The sequence below is a fragment of the Triturus cristatus genome, chromosome 2_1 (assembly GCF_964204655.1).
Source record: "Triturus cristatus chromosome 2_1, aTriCri1.1, whole genome shotgun sequence".
NCBI classification, from domain to species: Eukaryota; Metazoa; Chordata; class Amphibia; order Caudata; family Salamandridae; genus Triturus; species Triturus cristatus.
The window spans coordinates 1,041,401,110-1,041,422,764 of record NC_140581.1 but is presented as its reverse complement, the minus strand read 5'-3'; the positions used below and the strand labels follow the sequence as shown (position 1 = coordinate 1,041,422,764).

Sequence of the window (21,655 nt, the reverse complement as noted above, 5' to 3'; positions counted from 1 at the left end):
CATCTGCTTGGATACTAAGCTTTCTATACAAAGATTTTCTTCAGGTTATCCCAAATTTCTGAAAAGCATCCGGACCAGCTATTGCTGTTACACTAGTGTCAAAATAGCAGATCTGCATCTTTCGAACGAAAGTGCCTCTTCTGCCTGCCCAGCAGTGGCGTAGCGTGGGGGGTCCACAGGGGTGGTTGCCCCGGGAGCAAAATTCTTCTGACAATTTTTTTTTAAAGAATGTATTGTGCCCTCTATCCCGTGGACTGTTAGCACTTCCTGAGCTAATGGTCCACGGGTTAGGTGGCGCAATACATTCTTTTAAAATTGTGCTCCAGGTGCTGGCAACCCATGCTAGGCCACTGCTGCCCAGACTACTGGGTCATCAGACACTGATATACCAACAAGGAAGGCAGCAGCCAGACTTCTTGTAAAGTCTCACACAGTTTACTAGTAAAGAGCGAGGCAGAGCAGTTCTGAGGTTAGTTGCCTGGAACTGCTTTATTGTTAACCAAAGTTTTTCTTGCAAAAGAAACTCACAATTTTTTATAATTCTGGCAGCTGCCCCAATCCCAACATGAGACCAAGCATAGTAAATGGCCAGCTGTGCAAGGCCCCTTACTTCTGCATGCTGTATTTAGATTTTTTAATTTATTTTGCTGAACACCACTTGAGCAGATCCTTTGGATACATCTCTGGAACTGCCATGATGTATTCAATTACTACAGATGTCTAAGGTTTTCTTAGGTTTGATTCAATATATACACATAACAACATAATACACAATCTAAACATAAGTGGTAACTGATTTCAAAGTGTTCTGAAGTTAATTAAAAGGTTGATTTCTACATATATTCTTCATCACAACACAATGAGGAGAATATTTCATATTTGCAATTGTGGGTCTTGAAGTGTAGAATATGATATATTCTTGGTTGTCTCAAGGATCCCATTACTTGAGTGGATGTCTTAGTGGCTGTATTGTTCTCCTTTGTGGTCAGGCTGGGGTTTAGGGATCTTTATTCTAGTGTAGCTGGATGGATGGCTACCTTTCACATTGTGCTCAAGGCTTTAATTGGTGATGTGAGTGTCTTGATGGCTGTCTTCTTCTCCACTGTATTCAGGCTGGAGTTCAGAGTTCTCATTGCTGGTGTGACCATACTGGTGGCCTTCTAAATCCCCATTGTAGTCAGTCTGGGTTTCAGGGCTCTCATTGCTGTTGTGGGTGTCTTGATGGCTGTCTTCTTCCCCATTGTGGTCAGACTGGCTGTTCACTTCCTCACTGTGGTCAAGGTGTTTGTTACTAACATGGTTGTCTTGTTTACTGTCTTCTTTCTCAATGTGATGGGGCTCAGTTTCAGAGCTTTCATTGCTGGTGCGAGTGTCTTGATGGCTGTCTTCATCTCCACTATGATCAGGTTGTGAGTCAAGGCTCTCATTACTGGTGTGGTTGTATTGATAGCTGTCTTCACTGCTGTGGTTAGGCTGGGTTTCAGTGCTACCATTGCTGATGTGGCTGTCAGGAGGACTGTCTTCTTCCCCACTGTATTCAGGCTGGAGTTCAGGGGTCTCATTGCTGGTGTGGGCATACTGGTGGCTTTCTTCATCCCCACTGTGGTCAGTCTGGGTTTCAGGGCTCTCATTGCTGGTGTGGGTGTCTTGTATGCTGTCTTCTTCCCCATTGTGGTCAGGCTGGCTGTTCACTTCCTCACTGTTGTCAGAGCGTTTGTTACTAGCATGGTTGTCTTGTTTTCTCTCTTCTTTCTCGATGTGATGATGCTCAGTTTCAGAGCTTTCATTGCTGGTGTGAGCGTCTTGATGACTGTCTTCATCTCCACTATGATCAGGCTCCGAGTCAAGGCTCTCATTGCTGGTGTGGGTGTTTTGATGGCTGTCTTCTTCCCCATTGTGGTCAGTCTGGCTAATCACTTCCACGCTGTGGTCAAGGTGTTTGTTAATAGCATGGTTGTTGTGTTTACTGTCTTCTTTCTCGATGTGATGTGGCTCAGTTTCAGAGCTTTCATTGCTGGTGTGAGTGTCTTGATGACTGTCTTCGTCTCCACTATGATTAGGCTGTGAGTCAAGGCTCTCATTGCTGGTTTGGTTGTATTGATAGCTGTCTTCCCTGCTGTGGTTAGGCTGGGTTTCAGGGCTACCATTGCTGATGTGGCTGTCAAGAGGACTGTCTTCAACACTGTCAACAGGCTCTGATAGCTTGCTATCCTTCTTGCTGCTTGAATAATCATGATGGCTGCTGAGATCAGTAGACTGAAGATTTTCAAGTATGGCATTCAGAATAACCTGTATGACATAGACAAGAGAATCAGACACATCCACCAGAATATTTAGGACCCCCACAATCTACATTAAAATGCCATGCATACACAGCCTCTCACTATACCTTCCAGCTGCATAGTGAATTGTTAAACTTGTAATAAATTACTTTTTGGTTCTGAATGTCTTATAGCTATGTTGATATTAAACTTACATTCTTCTAGGTTGATATTGTTAGAGATATAAGCATTCACCATTTTCTTCCCTTTCTCTTGTTCAGTTGTGTGCTTCATGCTTGACCTACCCTAAGTGTCTCCACCACTGAGTCAGGTGGATCATTAGTTTTGAACTATTATTGGAATCCTGACTATTTACTTATGTTAGTATTACCATTATCCTTCCAGCCTTAAGAAATCTCCAGGCATAACAGACCAAACCGGCAAAACATGGGTTCGCTCAATTTCAACAATGCTTCTATTATGTGTACACTATTTATGCCGCACAAACGTAGAGAAGAAGAGTAAAAAAAGGACACATTTATTCAAGTGGTTTTACTCATGATGTGTCCAGCATACAGAAATGTATATTTCACAATTTGTAAATACTTTTTAGTACTACACACTTCCTTCCCTTGTAGACCTCTGAATGCAAACACTAGACTTTTCAGCAGTTTATCAATTATTCACAAGCAAATTTGAAAAGGTTTTCATTCTCGGTGTATCTTTTTCTGTCTTTCTGTCAATAGCCTCTGCATCAGTTGACTGCAACTATGATTGATCAATGTTACAATGTCCAATGGCTGTCTTGTTTATGTATATCCAAATTGGGATATTACAATTTTTAATAATAGGTAAGGTGTTTGTACATAAACTAAATGAACATGATGATTGTATTCTATTTGTGTACGCACGATATAGTTATACAGCGCTGTTGTGTCTCCTTCAGCATCTTCCATGTGCACCAAATCTAGAAAGTTGTATCCGAGTGCTGAATGATAGTTAAGGTACCTTGATATAGTTACACCAAGGTTAAGTTGTGTTAAGGGGAAGAATAGAGGGGCATATTAACAAGGGATTTATCTCTGCTTTTTTGGTTTTAAAAGTCAAAAAAGCAGAGATAAAACTTTCGCCCTATTTACAAGAGGGTGCTAACATGCATAATCGCATGTTAGTACCCTTTTTCCGACGCCTCGCTTTGTATCTCTAATGAGATGCAAAGTGGGCGTCACTGGGCAGTACAGCTTTGCAAATATCGCTGATGTGCACATCGCGATATTTACAAGGCTGCCCCAGCATTTTAGCAGACGTTAGTTTTTGGAGAAAACCGCTGTTTTCTCCAAAAACTAACGTCTGCTAGAATCCTGACTTACCCATCCCTAACATAGGGGGTGGATTATGCTGCTACGACCACAGGTTGTATCAGCAAGGTTATCGCCCTTTTGCAGGGAACATCGCTGGAAAACCAGCGATTTTCCCTGCAAAACAGCGATTTCCGCCGCTATCTCTGGAATTTTTATCGCCCTGGAGCAATGCGTTGTTGATAACGCACTACCAGGGCAATAAATTCCAGAGATAGACGGCGATGAATAACAAAGCGCTGAGCGCTTTGCGTTATTCATCGCCGTTCCTTGCTGATATGCCCCCAAGAGTGGTAGATTAGTGGAGATAAAATAGGAGGGTAGGGGAGTCGTTCTCATCAGCCTTATACAAGCCCTGAAATTCAACTCCTTAGAGGGCACTGTACTTGGTGTACTCTTTGTAGAGAAGGGGCTGTAGAATGGGTGTTAGACTTCTGTACCTTGAGTTCCAAGGACAAGTGTTTGTCAGAAGTCGGTCAGTGGTTGGTTTCTCATATAAAGTATTTGGGTGTGTATAGTCTTCCCCTTTGATTTAGTGTGCCTTATTCTAAATCAGTTCTTCAAAGTCAAATTACTTATGTATTAGATTGGCTCTTGTTTGTAAAGTGCTTTAATAAATTAATGACTTGATACCCAGTGCACTCATGATTTTGCATCCCTCAATCTACACATTCGCTCTGATTAAATAGTAGCATTGGCAGAACCGAAGGGGGTTACACATTCAACATTCTTGGCACTTTGCTGCTCCCATGAAATGACATAGCAGGCACAATCACTGCAGCCCATCTGGAGGATAGACTCATAGCAGTCAAGAGTAGCTATGCTGGAGAGGCAGGATGTGAAGAAGGCACAAGGCATTTGTTTCCTATAATGCATGATACTGCTTCTCATGAGTGATGATAAACTCAGAGGGGCAGATTTACAAGCCCCCTGCGCCACCAGTACGTCACTTTTCATGAAGTACTGGTGGTGCAGGGGGCTCCTCCATATTTACAAGGACAGGAAAAGCCACCCTGCGTGACTTTTCCTCTCCTTGTAAATACGGCTCCTTCACACGCAGCTCTTTGCGTTGGAGGGGCGTACCATGGGTGTTGCTGTGGGTGTTCCCACACAACACCCATGGAACAAGACACATCTCCAGATTTACGAGCAATCGTAAATCTGGAGATGCACCTGAATGCTACGCCACCCTAGAGGTGGCATAGCGAGGCTCAACGAGAAATGTTTTCATTTCTCCTCGTTTTTTCCTCTTTCAATGCGTGCTGCATTCTAAAGCATGCATTGAAAGAGCAAAATGCCTGTAGTGATTGTTTTTATGCAGGAAGGTGCCCCACGACGCAGCGCATCCTTGCACCATGGCTCAAGGGTGCCTGCGCCGGTGCATGGCTGCAGTTTGTGCACCAGCGCAGGGGAGAGCAGAGGAAAGTGACATATTCTTGTAAATATGTCGCACCCCTGTGCTTCGGAAGTGCTGCAGAGTGGCACAACCAAAGGGCTTGCGGTGCCACGCTGCGGTACTTCCTTGTAGATCTGCCCCACAATACTTAGGAACCACACTAACGTCACTTATCTATTGGTTACCTCCAATAGTGCGGGAAAGCATAGTGGTGATTTATAAAATCGTTAGCAGAACCCCACCTCAAAACTTTGAAAAGGGTGAGTGCTCACAGAACCTTAGTTAACAAGTGTAATTCCAAGGAGTAAAAGCGCTTTAGTACCTCAAAATCATGATACTATGCTAAGCTTGTCATAGCCCTAGTCACAGAAGTGGGGACCTGGACTCCTCAATGATGACCCCCCACTAGGAGCCCCACAGGTGAGTAGCCTTTCTAAGGTTCGGTGAAGATACAGCTTAGCGACAGAGGTTGAATTTACTCTAGGTCTTATGGGGCACTTGCAAGAGGGCAGTTCACAGGAGGCACCATTTGAAATTTTGAAAAAACAAATTTGAAAAAGGCCGTGTTCACCATGGAGAGAGTGTGGGTGACAGTGTCCAATGAAAGATTGCATTCCGTCCATACATTTCTGTGAAGTATCTACTATGCCAAGATCTTTTGCATTTTTATGGACAGTTGTTTCTAAGAAGGCCCAAGCTGCCATCCAAAGTGGTTTGAAGGCATCGCCTTTTAGGAAGTGATCCACACACCAGCAAAATGAAAAAGGGACAGAAGACAGGGTAAATCAGTAACAGATTTGCACACAGATCTGGAACACCAATATGGTGTTAGTGAGGTCACTAATTTTGAGGGATTCTAATACTTGTAACCTGCGGTGTAGAATCTGCCAACAATAAAGGCCACAGGAGGCCACCGTGGTGAAGATTTGTACAGGGTACAACATAAGTGTCGAATTCTCAAAAATCTTTGATGACAGATGTCAAACCTGAAACATAGTTACCCACCAAACATGTTCAACGTGCACTGGGAAAATGATATTCAGCAAGACAGAGAACTCTCATCCTCGTGCAATATGCACACACACATACGAACACATCCAAGATAAATAAAAAAAATGTAACAAACAAACTGGAAAACATTTTATCAATTATATATAAAAAGGTTAACAATACAAAAAATATGTTTTACTAAGTAAAACATATTTTTTGTATTGTTAACCTTTAGACATAAAAATTACAGAAATGTATATATGAAAAATATAAACTTAAATACACAAATACATAATACTAGTATATATTCAAACAATATTTTAAAAAACTATTAAAATCTAGAAATATTATATATTCTATTCCCACTCCACTCTGTGCAATTGTAGGCAAAACGTTGGACTAAAGAGGGGTATATATTACGATTCCCACTTCAGTCTGTGCACCAGTAGGGTAATTGTTGGACACAGGAGTAGTAAAATGTACTATTCCCTCTCCAGTGTGTGCAACTGTAGGTAAAGTGTTGGACTCAGGAGGTGTAAAATGTACCAGTCTCACTGCAGTTGGTGCAACAGTAGGGAAACCGTTGGACTCAGGAGGGGTCAGATTTACTATTTCTACTCTAGTCTGTGCAGCAGTAGGGAAAGTGCTTCACTTCAAACACATACAGTAGTTTAATATATGTATTACTTCAACAAAAACATAAAACTATTAATATAAATAATATTTATATATATATTCACTGAAAAAACCATAGGTTTAAGGGAAAGTTATAGTTAGTTGGACATTTCACTCGAACAAAACCATAGAAATTTCCCCATTATGGTTAGTTCAGCTAACTATAACTTGCGCCCCGCAATGCACTGCTGATGACATCACATATTACATCACTCATGACATGGTCAGTGACATCACTGATGACATCACTGATGACATCTCAAATGACATCACTGATGACATCATCCAGTGACTGTGTGTTTCTGTAAAGTTTAAATATGTTTAATATATATAGGGAAAGGCATATTGAAGAATGAGTGGGTGTATAAGTGTCTGAATAGATGATTTAGTAGGTGCGTGACTGGCTCTATAAGTGAGTGATTAAACTTATCTTACTGAATGCATGGGTTAGTGAGTAAACTGTGTGAATATCTGTATCCGTCTGTCTGTTGGTGTGTAACCAGCTGCATGGGTTTGCGAATAGCTACATGAGTGTCTATATGGGTTATTAATTGGTTGTCTGAGTATCTGTATGGGTGCCTGAGTGTTTGTGTGGGTGGGGTGTGTGTGACTCTGTACATAGATGTGTGAGTGGGTGATTCAGTGGGTGCATGGTTTCAAGAGTGCCTCTGTGATGGACTGTATGGGTGGGTGAGTGTGTGTATGGGTGTGTTAGTGAGTGAATGTATATCTCAGTTGTATATGTGTGAGTAACTACATATGTGAGAGGCAGTATATATGTGTGTTGGAGGATATAAATGGCTATAAGTGAGAGTGTGTGATTGTGAGAGTGGCTGTATGGATGAGTCTGTGCTTGTATCAATGATTGTATAAGAGCGTAAGTATGTGCTAGTATTTGTATGAGTATGTGAGCTGGTGTGTGTATAACTGTATAGGTGAGTAAATGGCAGTGTGATTAATTATTTGCATGACTGACTAGGTGTGTGAGTACCTCTATGGATGAGTGGTGGTGTGTGAGTTTCTATATAGATGTATGAGTGCATATGATAGTCCTGTACTGAGTGACCATAAGTATGAGTGACTGTATGGGTGAGTGAGTGGATGTGTGTGTAAACCTAGGAATCAGTGAGTGGGTATGTAGTTATTGGTGTTGGAGTGTCTATGGTTTTCAGAATGGCAGTCTGTAATTTAGAGTGGGTGTATCAAAGGTTATATTAGGGTGTGAGAAGATGCATCAAATTATCACATGGATGATGTCATCAGTGATGCCAATTGAGATGTCGTCAGTGATGTCATGAGTGATGTCACTGACCATGTCATGAGTGATGTAATATGTGATGTCATCAGCAGTGCATTGCGGGCCGCGAGTTATAGTTAGCTGAACTAACTATAACGGGGGAATTTCACTGGTTTTGTACGAGTGAAATGTCCAGCTAACAATAACACCCTTAAAACCTATGGTTTTTTCTGTGAATTTCAAAAGTTTTTTAAGTGCTAATTTCTAACTATAACATACCTGAAACCTATGGTTTTTTCAGTGAATTTCAAAGGTTTTTAAATGCTAATTGCTAACTATGATGCCCCTTAAACCTATGTTTTTTTTAGTGAGTTTCAAAGGTTTTATAAATGCTATTTCCTAACTATAACATATCTGAAACCTATGGTTTTTCAGTGAATTTCAAAGGTTTTTTAAATGATAATTTTTAAATATATTAATTGTTATATTTAGTTTTTTTATACGGTTTTTCTAAAAAAAATTAACTATTTATTTTTACATATTTTATTTTTTAAATTACATTACATATTTTTAATATAAATTGAAAAAAATGGTTTTAAAAATATTGAAACTCTAATATTGTTTTTTTTATGTTATAGTTTTTAAAATAAATTTAGCGTACCTTTCTCGATTACTGTACAGAACTTAGCCGCCATTTTACGATTGTTGTGTAGGATCCGCGTAGTGTGTGCGATGGGTGCGTATTTTCCTGCGCATTGTTATGCGACCGGTACGCGACTCCAGACGCATATGCGACACATACGTATTACTTTACGAGACTCTCGCGCACTTGCGCATAATGTCATATACGTGTTCGACGCGCTAGGAGTCGCGCACCCAGCGCATGCACACCAGGGGGTCGCGCTGATCGACGCGCTGGGTGCGCAACTTCTAATTTTACTCTAAAAAAAAAATAGCACCTATCACTAATTTCGATTCTCCCCGGGGACCCCATCCCCCAGGGCTCATATATAATGTTGGGGACCATGGGGGAACCCCAATGCCCCCACGGTCCCAGCCGGCTCCCCGCGTCCTTCAGGAGCCGGCATTGATTTCCCACACGAGGAGCTGCTAACATGCAGCTCCCCATGTGGAAAAGCAAAATGGCTTGCATTTTGAAAGAGAGAGCAGGTTTCCCTGCTCTCTCTTTCAAAATCCAAACCAAGTTTGCTATGAAAGGGCAGGAGCCTCGGCTCGCGCCCTGCCATAGCAAACAGCAGTGTCCCAGGGGTGGGCACCCCGGGACACTGCAGGAGCCGGCCTTGGGGGGTGGCGGTCCCCAGGGCCCTTGAGGGCTCCAGGAGGGGGGCTACGCGGCCCCCTCCACAACATACAAAGCCCCAGGGGGTGGTGATCCCCGGGGGTTGGGGGGCCTTTGCGCCCCCAACCAATTTTGAGAAAGCCCCAGGGGTAGTGGTCCATGGGGCTGGGGGAGCCTTTGAGCCCCCCCACCCATCTATTTTGCTGGGGGGTGGCGGTTGAGACCCCCACCCATTTATGTTGTAGCCTCGGGGGTGGCGGTCCCCAGGGCTGGGGAGCCCCTCTGGGCCCCCCATAAAATGTAAAACTTTTGCACCCGGGATTTGGCCCCACCCGGGGTCTAATTATTAAAGCCCACGCTTTTTTTTTTAACGGCATGATCTGCGCACCCTGCATGTATTTCGCCATTTAAATTACGGCCCTGGGGGTCCTTGTGGGACCCCCTAAGCAGGTCTAGTGGGTCAGGGTATTTCTACCCAGCCCCCTTTATGAGTTTTACACACTAGTTCCACTGATTTCTTCAGCCTCGCTTCTACCAAGGCAAAAAATGGCTGCCAACACTTCCTGGTTAGGAGTGTTGAGAGACAGTTGACAGCCAATTAGCATGCAGCTTGTGATTGGAGGGTGCGCTCAGGGTGCGCGGTCCAGCGTGGCCATATATATAAATGTGATTTTGATTTTCTCAGGAACTACTGAACGGATTTACACCATTTAAGCAAAAGGCATGACTCTGAACCATGGTCTACCTTTCTGCCGAATTTGGTGTAATTCCGTTCGGCAGTTCGGGCTGTAGCTGCGACTAAAGGTCCCTATGGAAAATTGCATGGGGAAAACATGTTTTGGGACCCCCCTTTTTTCTCGGCCCCCGCTTGATGAATCACCGCGATACTTTCAGGATAGGAGTGGTCCGGAGCGGGCCACGAGTTTTAAGAATTTCGCGAGGATTCGTCAACCGGCACCAAATTTATTCCAAATAGAATGTTGAGGATATCTTATGGATAATAGGTCCTAACTATAACTACCTGCTGGCGTCCGCCAGTAGGATATATATATATATATATATATATATATATATATATATATTCACTTAAAAAACCATAGGTTTCACACATGTTATAGTTAGCTGGACATTTCACTCGTAAAAAACCATTCCCCCGTTATAGCTAGTTCAGCTAACTATAACTCGCGCGACCGCAATCCACTGCTGATGACTTCACATATTACATCACTGTATTCACTAAGATAAGTCAGTTATACAATTAATTTTACAAAAAAAAACATCCATTTAGACACTTATTTACCCATTTATTCTTCCATTAACCTTTAGATATACATACATAAAAAAATATTTATTTTTCAGAAAGACACATATTCACTTGATGATGTCATCAGTGATGTCATCAGTGATGTCATTTGAGATGTCATCAGTGATGTCATGAGTGATGTCACTGACCATGTCATGAGTGATGTAATATGTGACGTCATCAGCAGTGGATTGCGGTCACGCGAGTTATAGTTAGCTGAACTAACTATAACGGGGGAATTTCAATGGTTTTTTACGAGTGAAATGTCCAGCTAACTATAACATGTGTGAAACCTATGTTTTTTTCAGTGAATTTGCAAGGTTTTTTAAATGCTAATTCCTAACTATAACGTGTGTGAAACCTATGGTTTTTTTAGTGAATTTGTAAGGTTTTTTAAATGGTAATTTATGTATGTATGTATTATTATATATTTTATATACTCATTTTACAATAAACTACCTATGTATATAGTTATAGATTGACTGTATCCTGCAATATGGAATGGCTCAGCTCTTTTTTTTTTTATTTGGATAAAGTTGAACAGCATAGTTAATATATTCTATAAACTTATAAACAGTTTTAAATGTTTTTTTTTTTAAGGGTTTTTCACCGTGCGCGCACCGTGCGCGCACCCCGCGGTTTTTTGAAAAAAAATACAATGTTTTTTTCACCCTTCGGGGTCCTTCAGGGACCCCCTGACAAAGGCTAGGGGGTCAGGAACTCTCTACCCTGCCCCCTTTTCACGTTCTCCACCTTTCTTTTTCACTGTCACACACAAAATGGCATCCGACACTTCCTGATTTCGACCGATTAGAATGTTGACTGACATCTAACCACCAATCAGAATTACGCTCGCGGACATTTGGTGCGCGCACGGTGCGCGCATATAGATATTTATGTACTTTTAACTGCAATTTTCTCAGGAACTACTGAACAGATTGACACCATATATGCAAAAGGCACATGCCTTGACCTGAGGACTACCTCTTTGCCAAATTTCAAGTAATTCTGTTCAGCCATTCGGGCTGTACCTTCGACTAAAGGTCCTATGGGAAAATGCATGGGGAAAACGCGTTTTGGGACCCCCCTTTTTCTCAGCCCCCGCTTGACAAATCACCCGAGAATTTCAGGGTAGGAGCTGAGCGAAGCACCCCATTAGTTTTGAAAATTTCATGAAGATAAGTCAACCGGTGCCAAAGTTATTCAAAATAGAATTTTCAGATTTCCTATGGGAACTCGGTCCTAACTATAACTATCTACTGGCGACCGCCAGTAGATAATATATATATATATATATATATATATATATATATATATATATATATATATATATATATATATATATATATATATATATTCACTGAAAAAACCATAGGTTTCACACACGTTATAGTTAGGAATTAGCATTTAAAAAGCCTTGCAAATTCACTGAAAAAACCATAGGTTTCACACATGTTATAGTTAGCTGGCCATTTCACTCGTAAAAAACCAATGAAATTCCACCGTTATAGTTAGTTCAGCTAACTATAACTCCCGCGCCCGAAATCCACTGCTGATGACGTCACATATTACATCACTCATGACATGGTCAGTGACATCACTAATGACATCACTGATGACATCTCAGATGACATCACTGATGACATCACTGATGACGTCATATATGTGATAAAATAGTATATCTTCTCCCACCCTAAAATAAATTTAGAAACACCAACTCAAACTTTCAGACGGGCCATTTGAAAACCATAGATACTCCAATACCAATAACTACATACTTACACATTGACTCTTAGATCTACATGCACCTCAATTCACTCACCTGTACAGTCACTTATACTTACAGTCACTCCGTGCAAGACTATCATATGCATTTATAAACATATATAGACACTCACACACTACCAATCAACCATTCAGGTAATGACACACCTAGTCAGTTGTGAAAATAAATAAGCACAGTCAAATTAACTCACCTATACAGTTAAACACACTCAAGATTACTTACTTATAAAAATAATAAAACATTTTAACACTCTTACACAATTTCTAGTACAAGCACACACTCATTCATACAGCCTGTTCCACTATCACACACTCTCAGATATAGATAGTTGTATACTCTTACACACATATACACTGTGTTTCATATATGTAGTTACTGTCACATCTACAACTGAGATGTACATTCAATCCCTAACACACCCATACATACACTCACTCAACCATACAGTCCGTCACAGTTGCACTCTTAAAACCATGCACCCATAGGATCACCCACTCATATATCTATGCACAGAGTCACACACACCTCTCACACTCATACACTCAGGCACCCATACAGATACTCAGATAACAAATACATAACCCATATAAATACTCATATAGCTATTCACAAAACCATGCAGCCACTTATACACCAACACACAGACACATACAGACATTCACACAGTTTAGTCACTAGTCTGCAGTAATATACATTTAATGACTCACATATAGACTCAGTTACGCACCCAGAAAATCATCCATTCACAAACTTGTACATCCACTCATTCTTCAACATACCTTTCCCTATATATATTAAACATATTAAAAATGTTCAGAAACACACAGTCAATGGATGATGTCATCAGTGAGGTCATCAGTGATGTCACTGACCATGTCATGAGTGATGTAATATGTGACGTCATCAGCAGTGGATTTCGGGCGCACGAGTTATAGTTAGCTGAACTAACTATAACGGTGGAATTTCATTGGTTTTTTACGAGTGAAATGGCCAGCTAACTATAACATGTGTGAAACCTATGGTTTTTTCAGTGAATTTGCAAGGTTTTTTAAATGCTAATTCCTAACTAGAACGTGTGTGAAACCTATGGTTTTTTCAGTGAATTTGTACGGTTTTTTAAATGCTAAGTAATGTATTTTGTAATATTTTTATTTTTTTTTATTTTAAATTTAAAAAAAAAACAATTTTGACCGTGCGCGCACGGTGCGCGCACGGTGGGCGCACCCCGCGATTTTTTTTTAAAAAAATGAAATGTTTTTTTCCCCCTGGGGGGTCCTTCTGTGACCCCCTGACAATGGCTAGGGGGTCAGGAACTTTCTTCCCTGCCCCCTTTTCACGTTTGTCACCTTTTTTCCCCCTTTCCTTTTCAGTGCGAGAGACAAAATGGCGGCCGACACTTCCTGATTTCGACCGATTCAAATGTTGACTGACATCTAACAACCAATCAGAATTACGCTCGCGCACGTTAGGGTGCGCGCATGGTGCGCGCACGGTGCGCGCGTATAGATATTTATATGCTTTTAAATGCTATTTTCTCAGGAAATACTGAACAGATTGACACCAGACCTGCAAAAGGCACTACCCTGACCTGAGGACTACCTCTCTGCCAAATTTCAAGTAATTCTGTTCAGCCGTTCGGGCTGTACCTTCGACTAAAGGTCCTATGGAAAAATGCATGGGGAAAACGCGTTTTGGGACCCCTTTTTTCTCGGCCCCCGCTTGACGAATCACCCCGAGACTTTCAGGGTAGGAGCGGAGCGGAGCGCCCCATTAGTTTGGAAAATTTCGCGAGGATTCGTCAACCGGCGTCAAAGTTATTCAAAATAGAATTTTGAGATTTCCTATGGAAACTCGGTCCTAACTATAACTATCTACTGGCGACCGCCAGTAGATAATATATATATATATATATATATATATATATATATATATATATATATATATATATATATATATTATTACAAAGTTTGTCCGAAGATCGAAAGAGCACTACACAGCAGGACGCTTTTCAAAAGGCTTTAATCTGATTGCAGGAGCAAGAGCTTGTAAAAGATGTTCAGATTTCATGATGCCTAACGCGTTTCGAGTCTCCTGACTCTTGATCACAGGCAGAATGGCGGCATTACGGAGCAGTAGCAGTTTCCGGTGATTAAATCCCTTTGGTGGGATCTCGCACGTGAGCAACTTCACTTCATGCACTATGGACATTGTCGTGCTGCTTTTCTCTAGTTTTTACCCTCTGGTGGGTTTGTTCCGTTTTTTGCCACATTTCTTCATTTTAAATCATTCCCTCTGGTAGGCTTCTGTCATCTAGAACCAGCTTAATTTTATAGTGCCACTGTGACCGCAACTGGGACTTCGAAAAGTTCTGTGCCCCAACGGCTCCATATATTATTTCAATGGCTGTGCTTGCTTTCACGGCAGGACAGCCGTTAATTTATTACAAAGTTTGTCCGAAGATCGAAAGAGCACTACACAGCAGGACGCATTTCAAAAGGCTTTAATCTGATTGCAGGAGCAAGAGCTGGTAAAAGATGTTCAGATTTCATGATGCCTAACGTGTTTCGAGTCTCCTGACTCTTGATCACAGGCAGAATGGCGGCATTACGGAGCAGCAGCAGTTTCCGGTGGTCACCAGTTGGTAGTTATAGTTAGGGCCTTGTTTCTACTCAAAAAGTGTTTTTTCTTTTGCCAATATCTTTGGCGCCATTTGACGAATCTTCGCGAAATTTTCTAAACTAATGGTTCACTCAGGTCAGCTCTTGTCTTGAAAGTTTCGGGGTGATTCGTCAAGCGAGGGCCGAGAAAAGGGGGGATCCCAAAAGACGTTTTCCCTATGTTAATTTCCATAGGAACTTTAGAAATGGCTACCGAACAGAATTACACCAAATTTGTCAAAAAGGCAGTTCTCGGTCCAGAAAGCGACCTTTTTATAAATGGTGTAAATCCGTTCAGTAGTTGCAGAGAAATTCCAAAAATAAAAATGTATACATCTGAGCACCGAGGAGGATTCGCAAACCCTCCTGAGCACAAGCTTCAATCTGATTGGCTGCCATCACTCTAAACCAGAATTTTGCCATCCATCTTGTGCCTTGGTAACCGAGTCACCAGGATTGAAAATGGTGTTGGAGATTATGGAGCAGGGAATGGTGAAGCAGTGTTCAGTGGTATGCAGAGCTTTAAACTAAAATGAGCTGTGTTTGCTGATTTTGCTAAAGAGTTTGTTTTTAAAGGCAGACTTGTACATCATCTGCTCTTATCTAGGCTATTAACTGTGTAACTGGGTTAGTGAACTTTTACGTTTTTGCTCTTACTCATTTGTTTATAATCAATGTAATTATGAAGCTAAGTATGGTTTCCTTCACCCCTTTTTTTATTTTGTTTTCGTGTTGTTAAAGGTTTATACAAAGAATGGGGTTTGCTATACTGGGAATTTAACCTCAAGACTCTCGAAAAAAAGGAATTTCACAATGAGATTTTAAAAACGTTCATAGAGGCTCCTATTTGAGTCACTCACAGTGGGCTTAGTAAGTGTGTGCCCGTGTGATGCCACCCTTAAAGTTACTGAGCGAAAACAAACTGCGTTTATTTTTAGCTGGAACCCTGTCATTACCTTAACTTCACTATAAAAAAGTGATAAAGATTTAAAATGGTTCTAAAATGTAGTGGGACTATAGAGCAGTTCACAAGATCAGTAACGAAAGTAGTACAACTAATGTCTAGTAGGCACGTACTGACTGTGACCTCACTGGAGCACCAGTACTCCAATTGATGTTTATGCCTTGCTATTTTTCTGCTTCATGGGGATGCCAGAGACCTGCAGTGTATTTAATTAGCAAGTGGGTGCAGCCTGACACTGTGTGCTGGCTACTCAAAGCATGTGTTTCAGCAAACCATTACTTTTGAGAAAAGGAACAAAGCGCTTACTATAAAATTGAGTGAAAGTGTGTGAGGTTCAACTGACCTCTTGAGGAAAGCCCCCGTGCTCTTCTCACCACTTACTATTTCCTTAAATCTCGAGATATTGTTTCAATAGTTGCAAGGTAACTAAAGCCACAGAAGATAGCGCCATTAGTTCTCTGAGTGCCAGAAGGTAGAGGAGTCTCGGAGCAGGTCTGCGCTCACCTCTGTAGGTAGAAAGGTGAGCCCAGGGCTTAAAGTGGGATGAAAAAACTGGGGGGGTCTCTCAAAGGGGCGTAGCCAATGTAAATAAGGGCGTGGCTTAAAACACATAAGCTACAAATCTGTGCTTAGCATATTGTGCCGCCCGACTTGTATTTTGCAGTTTCTGTCATTGCATCCAGATATATCATACCTACATTTGGGTTGTCTATGGTTGTTAGTTGCATAAGATACATAAGCAGCAACCATAGCTTGTATATACTATTGAAAAAGGTTCTACTTAAAACCCTGGTGACTCCACGAGAATGTTGTTGCTCCTGAGTTTCAAAAAGAGTAGGGAAATCCAAAGAGAAAATGACACTCTTTAAAGGATTTCCCTTCCCCTACAATGCTCGCCTGGCATGACGTCAAGCAATACCGTCTCCACTGATGAGAAGTGAGTAGTGTGAGGACGCACACATGATGTGCCGCTGTCACTGCAGTCTGGAAAAAACAAACCGCCTGTGCCATGGCACAAAACAGAGACCGATAGAGACCCATTTCGAGGCCTGCTTAAAAAAACTGCCGGTGCTCAGCACCAGTGAGACCCGGCCCACTTAAAGCCCTGGGTAAGCTGGCTCTCATTTTTTACTTGCGCATTCAGAGAGAGTTTATTGGCGCCTCTGTCCCTGCTCTATCTGTTCTCCTCTCAAGTTCTCCGGACAGTACACTCTTCTGATCCTCACGGGACAGACACTTCAATGACATCAAAGCAGCATGGTGTTATTCACAAGTCTCCTGCTCCACGTGTCATCATGGTGCCGTCTTTTGCCCCGAATTACTTCTGAATACGGTATCTATAAATCTGTTGTACACGATTTAGCCTCATCGTACCACTATAAATTACAATACATGCTTCAGTTCTTTTTACCAAACACTATCTTGGTGCGCATCTGTTCATAGCACCCCAGGCTCTCTTTCACGGCACTCCAGGGTGCTACGGCACTCAGATTGAGAGTGACTGATTTACATAATTAGAATTTTTAAATAATTAATGTCAAATAAAAAAACTATTAATGGATTTTTTAGGTAAATTCCCACACTATACTCCCACATACCTAGCAGGCCACATTTAAAATATCTATATTTTTTTAATTAGAACACACTTAAGATATTAGGCAAGAAATAAAATAATTAATAATAAACGAATAATCAATTGTTAATTCATTATGACTTAAATAACTTTGCATCCTATCCCCCTAAAAACACATAACATGTAACATACAAATATGTGTATTAAACAATTTACATAATTATAAATAAATGACATATTTTAATTGAAATTAATCATTAATTGATATTTAATATATGTTTATTTAACTTCTCACCCAATAACCCTACAACCCTAACAACTGGCACTTAAAATATAACTTTAAAAATGCAATGATTAGACAATTTACATAATTAATTATCAATTACATAATTAATAAATACAACAATTAATTCTTAATACATTATTACTTAATTTACTTCCCACCTGATACCTCTACAAACCCAACAACCCACACCTAAAAGAGAACTTACAAACATAATAATTACAGAATGCACATAATTAATAATCAATTAAACAATTAATATTAATCAAAAACTAATTATCAATTAAGTATTCTTTATTAACTTCCCACCCTGTTCCCCTGCAAACCTCACAACCCACTGCAATGCTATAAATTACTATTAACAATTACATTAAAATTATAAATACCTTAATATTACAAACTGTGTTAAAAAACATTAACAACAAATATACAAACACTATATAACATAGACAATTAAAATAGTATTTAAAACACATATAGTTAATTAAAAAAAAATATTTTTTACAACTATATTATTGAAAATGATATTAACAACAGCAATATTCTTGAAAGGGATATTTCTGCAGCATGATATTTGTGTTTCACGATATTAAAAACTCGATATTTGTGTGACTTGATATTTTGTCCAAACACTATAAATCCCTGGTACACGTAACTTTGCAGCAGATTGTTTAAACTGATTTATTGATCACAGGGAAAAGGAAGAAAAAGTTTGTGACAACCAAAGTGAGGATATAGAAAAACACAAAGAAAATGTGTGTGTCACCAAAGGTGCGGTTAGAGAGGAAAATTGGAAAAACAGTTAAAAATAGATCCCATTCTAAGTAAAATTTCAGATTTATTAATCCAGTGGTAGGATGGTGTAGAAATACATACAGAGCTGCTGAGGCTGTATTAGATGACCAGAAAAGAATTATCAGAAGTAGATGGAGGCCTCATCCGAGGAACAACATTAGTAGGGCTGGCATAGCCTGCTAACCTTCAGAGGTCGATATTTCGCCATATGTTGATTCCATCTGCTGTTATTACAGTGCGTCGGTAACGTTTAGGTGCTTTGACAAAATAGTTTATTTGCAGCAAATTAAAGTCGCCATTCGAATGCAGCAATATGGCAAAAGCAACATACATTTTTTAAGTCAAGGTGGCGCCAGCAGCTGACAAGTACATGAGCATGGGTTGACTCGCTTCTGAATTGAAATGGTTTTTTTTATAACGTGTGTGTTGATATTCTATAATTGTTTTTGAAGTGTGTTTTTCGAGCCCTAATGTACTCATTTAAGCTAAACTAATAGGACACAGTATAGTGCACGTTTCCCTGTATTCATCGTTTTTTTTGTTATCTTTGTTAAGCTCTTTACTGTTTGGTCCATTTCATTCTATTCTAAACCAGAAATAGGTAAATAGCAGGTTTGTTCCGGCTAGCACATCATATATATTTGCAAATACAAAGTGGCAGGTTTTACATTAACAAAGAATTGTTTAAACTGGATTAAGGCACTTATGCTGTATGTGTTGTCAGAGGATTTAGGCAGTGAGTAGGAAAGATTAGTAATCAACACTGACATTAAAGTGAAACTCCGAGAACTCTGCCCAGGCCTAGTTTTGGCAAGGAATGAGTCATGCTGGCTAAGGGGCACACCATATTCACCCTTCTTGCACAAGTTGAGCTATTGTCACATCTGTCAATTTCCTGGGCTTGAGAGTACTGACAGTGGAGGCAGCCATACTACATTTAGTGATCAGGCAGGCCTTTGTACCTGTTGCCTGCTAGGGAGAGGATCTACCCGCATCTCCTATCGTATTCAATTACCTGCCAGCTCCTACAAAGTGGTCCTCTGCCCATATGTGTGCAAAACAATTCACATGTGTGCACATATATGTGAGTCACAGGTGTATGTGAAGTTTGTGTAGTGCATGTGGCCTTAGCCTCATTGCCTTCCATTGTGAATGTTATTAAATCCAGCTGTCCCTAGAATGAAGAGAAAGAGAGAGAAAGCCCAAACAGCAGATGTTAATTGGATGGTCCTTTTAGACATTCCAGGGATATTTATAGTGGCCAGACATGATAGTGTTTTAGGACAGGAAACAATTGGTCCCTTTGAAGTCAATGTGTTCCCCTTGGCCAGCCCATTTGTTCACTGGAAGGGTGACAACCCACTAGTCAGCAGGTAGCTGAGTGGGGCAGCTTGCATTTCTTTAATGCTATTGAATTGGGTTTCTTCTGAGAGGTGATCCCAGATCAACCCCACTTCCCTTCTCAGAATTTTGGTAAAGACAATGAATGGACCGGCCAGTGTGAAAATCAGAAAAATACCAAATTGTAGAAAGTCAGTCGATGACCTACTGTAATCGAATATACTAAGGGCCTAATTTGGAATTTAACGACAGGGTACTCAATTAAAAATGCGACAGAGTACCCTCTATGTCAAGCCCTCGGTCCAGCTGTCTTGTTTAGAGTCAAACAAACTGAAATTTATTTCAGCAGAGCTGTCATAGGCTCCGCTGATGCAATTCTTTTTCAAATGGCCTGAAAGAACAGGGCCTGTTGGAGAAAGAACTATAAAGCATCCACCGTATTTAGGTTGGATGGTGTAAAGTCATTTTGATTGTCCATCACTGCCAGGAAAACCTGGATTTAGGGACAGGAAAATAAACAAGATTGACCTTGGAACCTCAGGAGAAATCTCCCAGGCTGTGTGGCATCATTATTTTTTTGTTTTTGAAAAAACAACTCCTGCTTTGAAATGTTGTTTTTGAAAAACAAAAACGTTTGAAAATGTTGCCAGCTGACCATCATAGCTGATAGTACCACCCATCAAATGATTCCTACATTTACAAGAACTGACATGAAGGTGGTTCCTGTCAGTGTAGGGGGGTGTACACAAGGCCAGCAGACAATTCTAAATTTGGTATGCGGTGGTCCATTAGGATGGTGGAGGTATAATCCCAAATGAGTAAACTCTGTCTGTCAAACTCTAAATCACGCCTAAAGTCTGTTTGCAACCTGGACATAAAAAAAGGAACAGAACCTTCCAGTCAATGCACCATGATTAACTTACCAAAAGCCTGGGGTCCCACACCAATGGCATCCAGGAGATTCCTCTGATCTTCAGGGTTTGTATACTGACTCCCCTTGTCAACTTTGGAAACAGAACTCTGGAGGATCTGATGAGCTTGGCAAGAGGGGCTATCTGCATCCATCTTTGAGGGAGAGAGATGGCTAACTGCAAAAGATGGGTGTTGGAGGTTCCCTTACATGACGAAGACTCCGCTCAGAAAAAGTGAGGATTGAAAGGGGCTGAGACATGGTGAGCCTGAAAGCTACTGCAACACGGTGTGTGGACCAATACATAGATAAACAGCTTGAAGTCTAGGGCTCAGAAGAGTTTACTCAGAAGTAGATATAGCGGCCCCCTGTGATCAAGGGTGTCCTGGAACTCAACCAAAGGTGAGCCCCACATGAGTGAGTAGCACCAAGAAGTGCTGCAGTGATACAACAAACCGTGACAATCAATGTTGTTGGACTCTCAAGAATCTACAAGTCAAAACCAGCTTGAGTAGGTTCACCACTGTGATCAGGAATTGGATCCCCACAACAGTGAACACTTGTTTCTTCAGTGCACCCTCAAAAGGCTGCCGCTGGTGCTGCTGCTACTTGCTGGAAGGTTGTGAGCACTAGTACCCTTTTCATGGTCCTTCGGCTGGGCCAGAGCCTGACTCTCATGGCACTGCAGACACCGCAGCACACACTGCCTGGCTCAGTCTTATTTCCACTGACAGCGACACTGGAGGCAGGGCCAACCAAAGAGACTGTACAGACTAACCAGGCAAGCAGTGCTGTGAAGTTAACCCTTAAATGAGCAAGTAGTAGA

At 41.0% G+C, this 21,655-nt stretch overlaps 1 protein-coding gene across 1 annotated transcript in view; it reads right to left on the bottom strand.

Moving 5' to 3' along the window:
* Nucleotides 1-454: 454 nt before the first annotated feature.
* The window catches only part of LOC146866314 (uncharacterized), a 35,726-nt gene continuing 14,525 nt past the window's right edge, over nucleotides 455-21,655 (bottom strand). Inside the window, exon 4 of the mRNA XM_085635390.1 lies at nucleotides 455-2,289. Within this exon, the coding sequence (XP_085491516.1) occupies nucleotides 1,060-2,289 (1,230 nt within the window). The 3' untranslated portion in view covers nucleotides 455-1,059. The remainder of the gene's footprint in view (nucleotides 2,290-21,655) is intronic.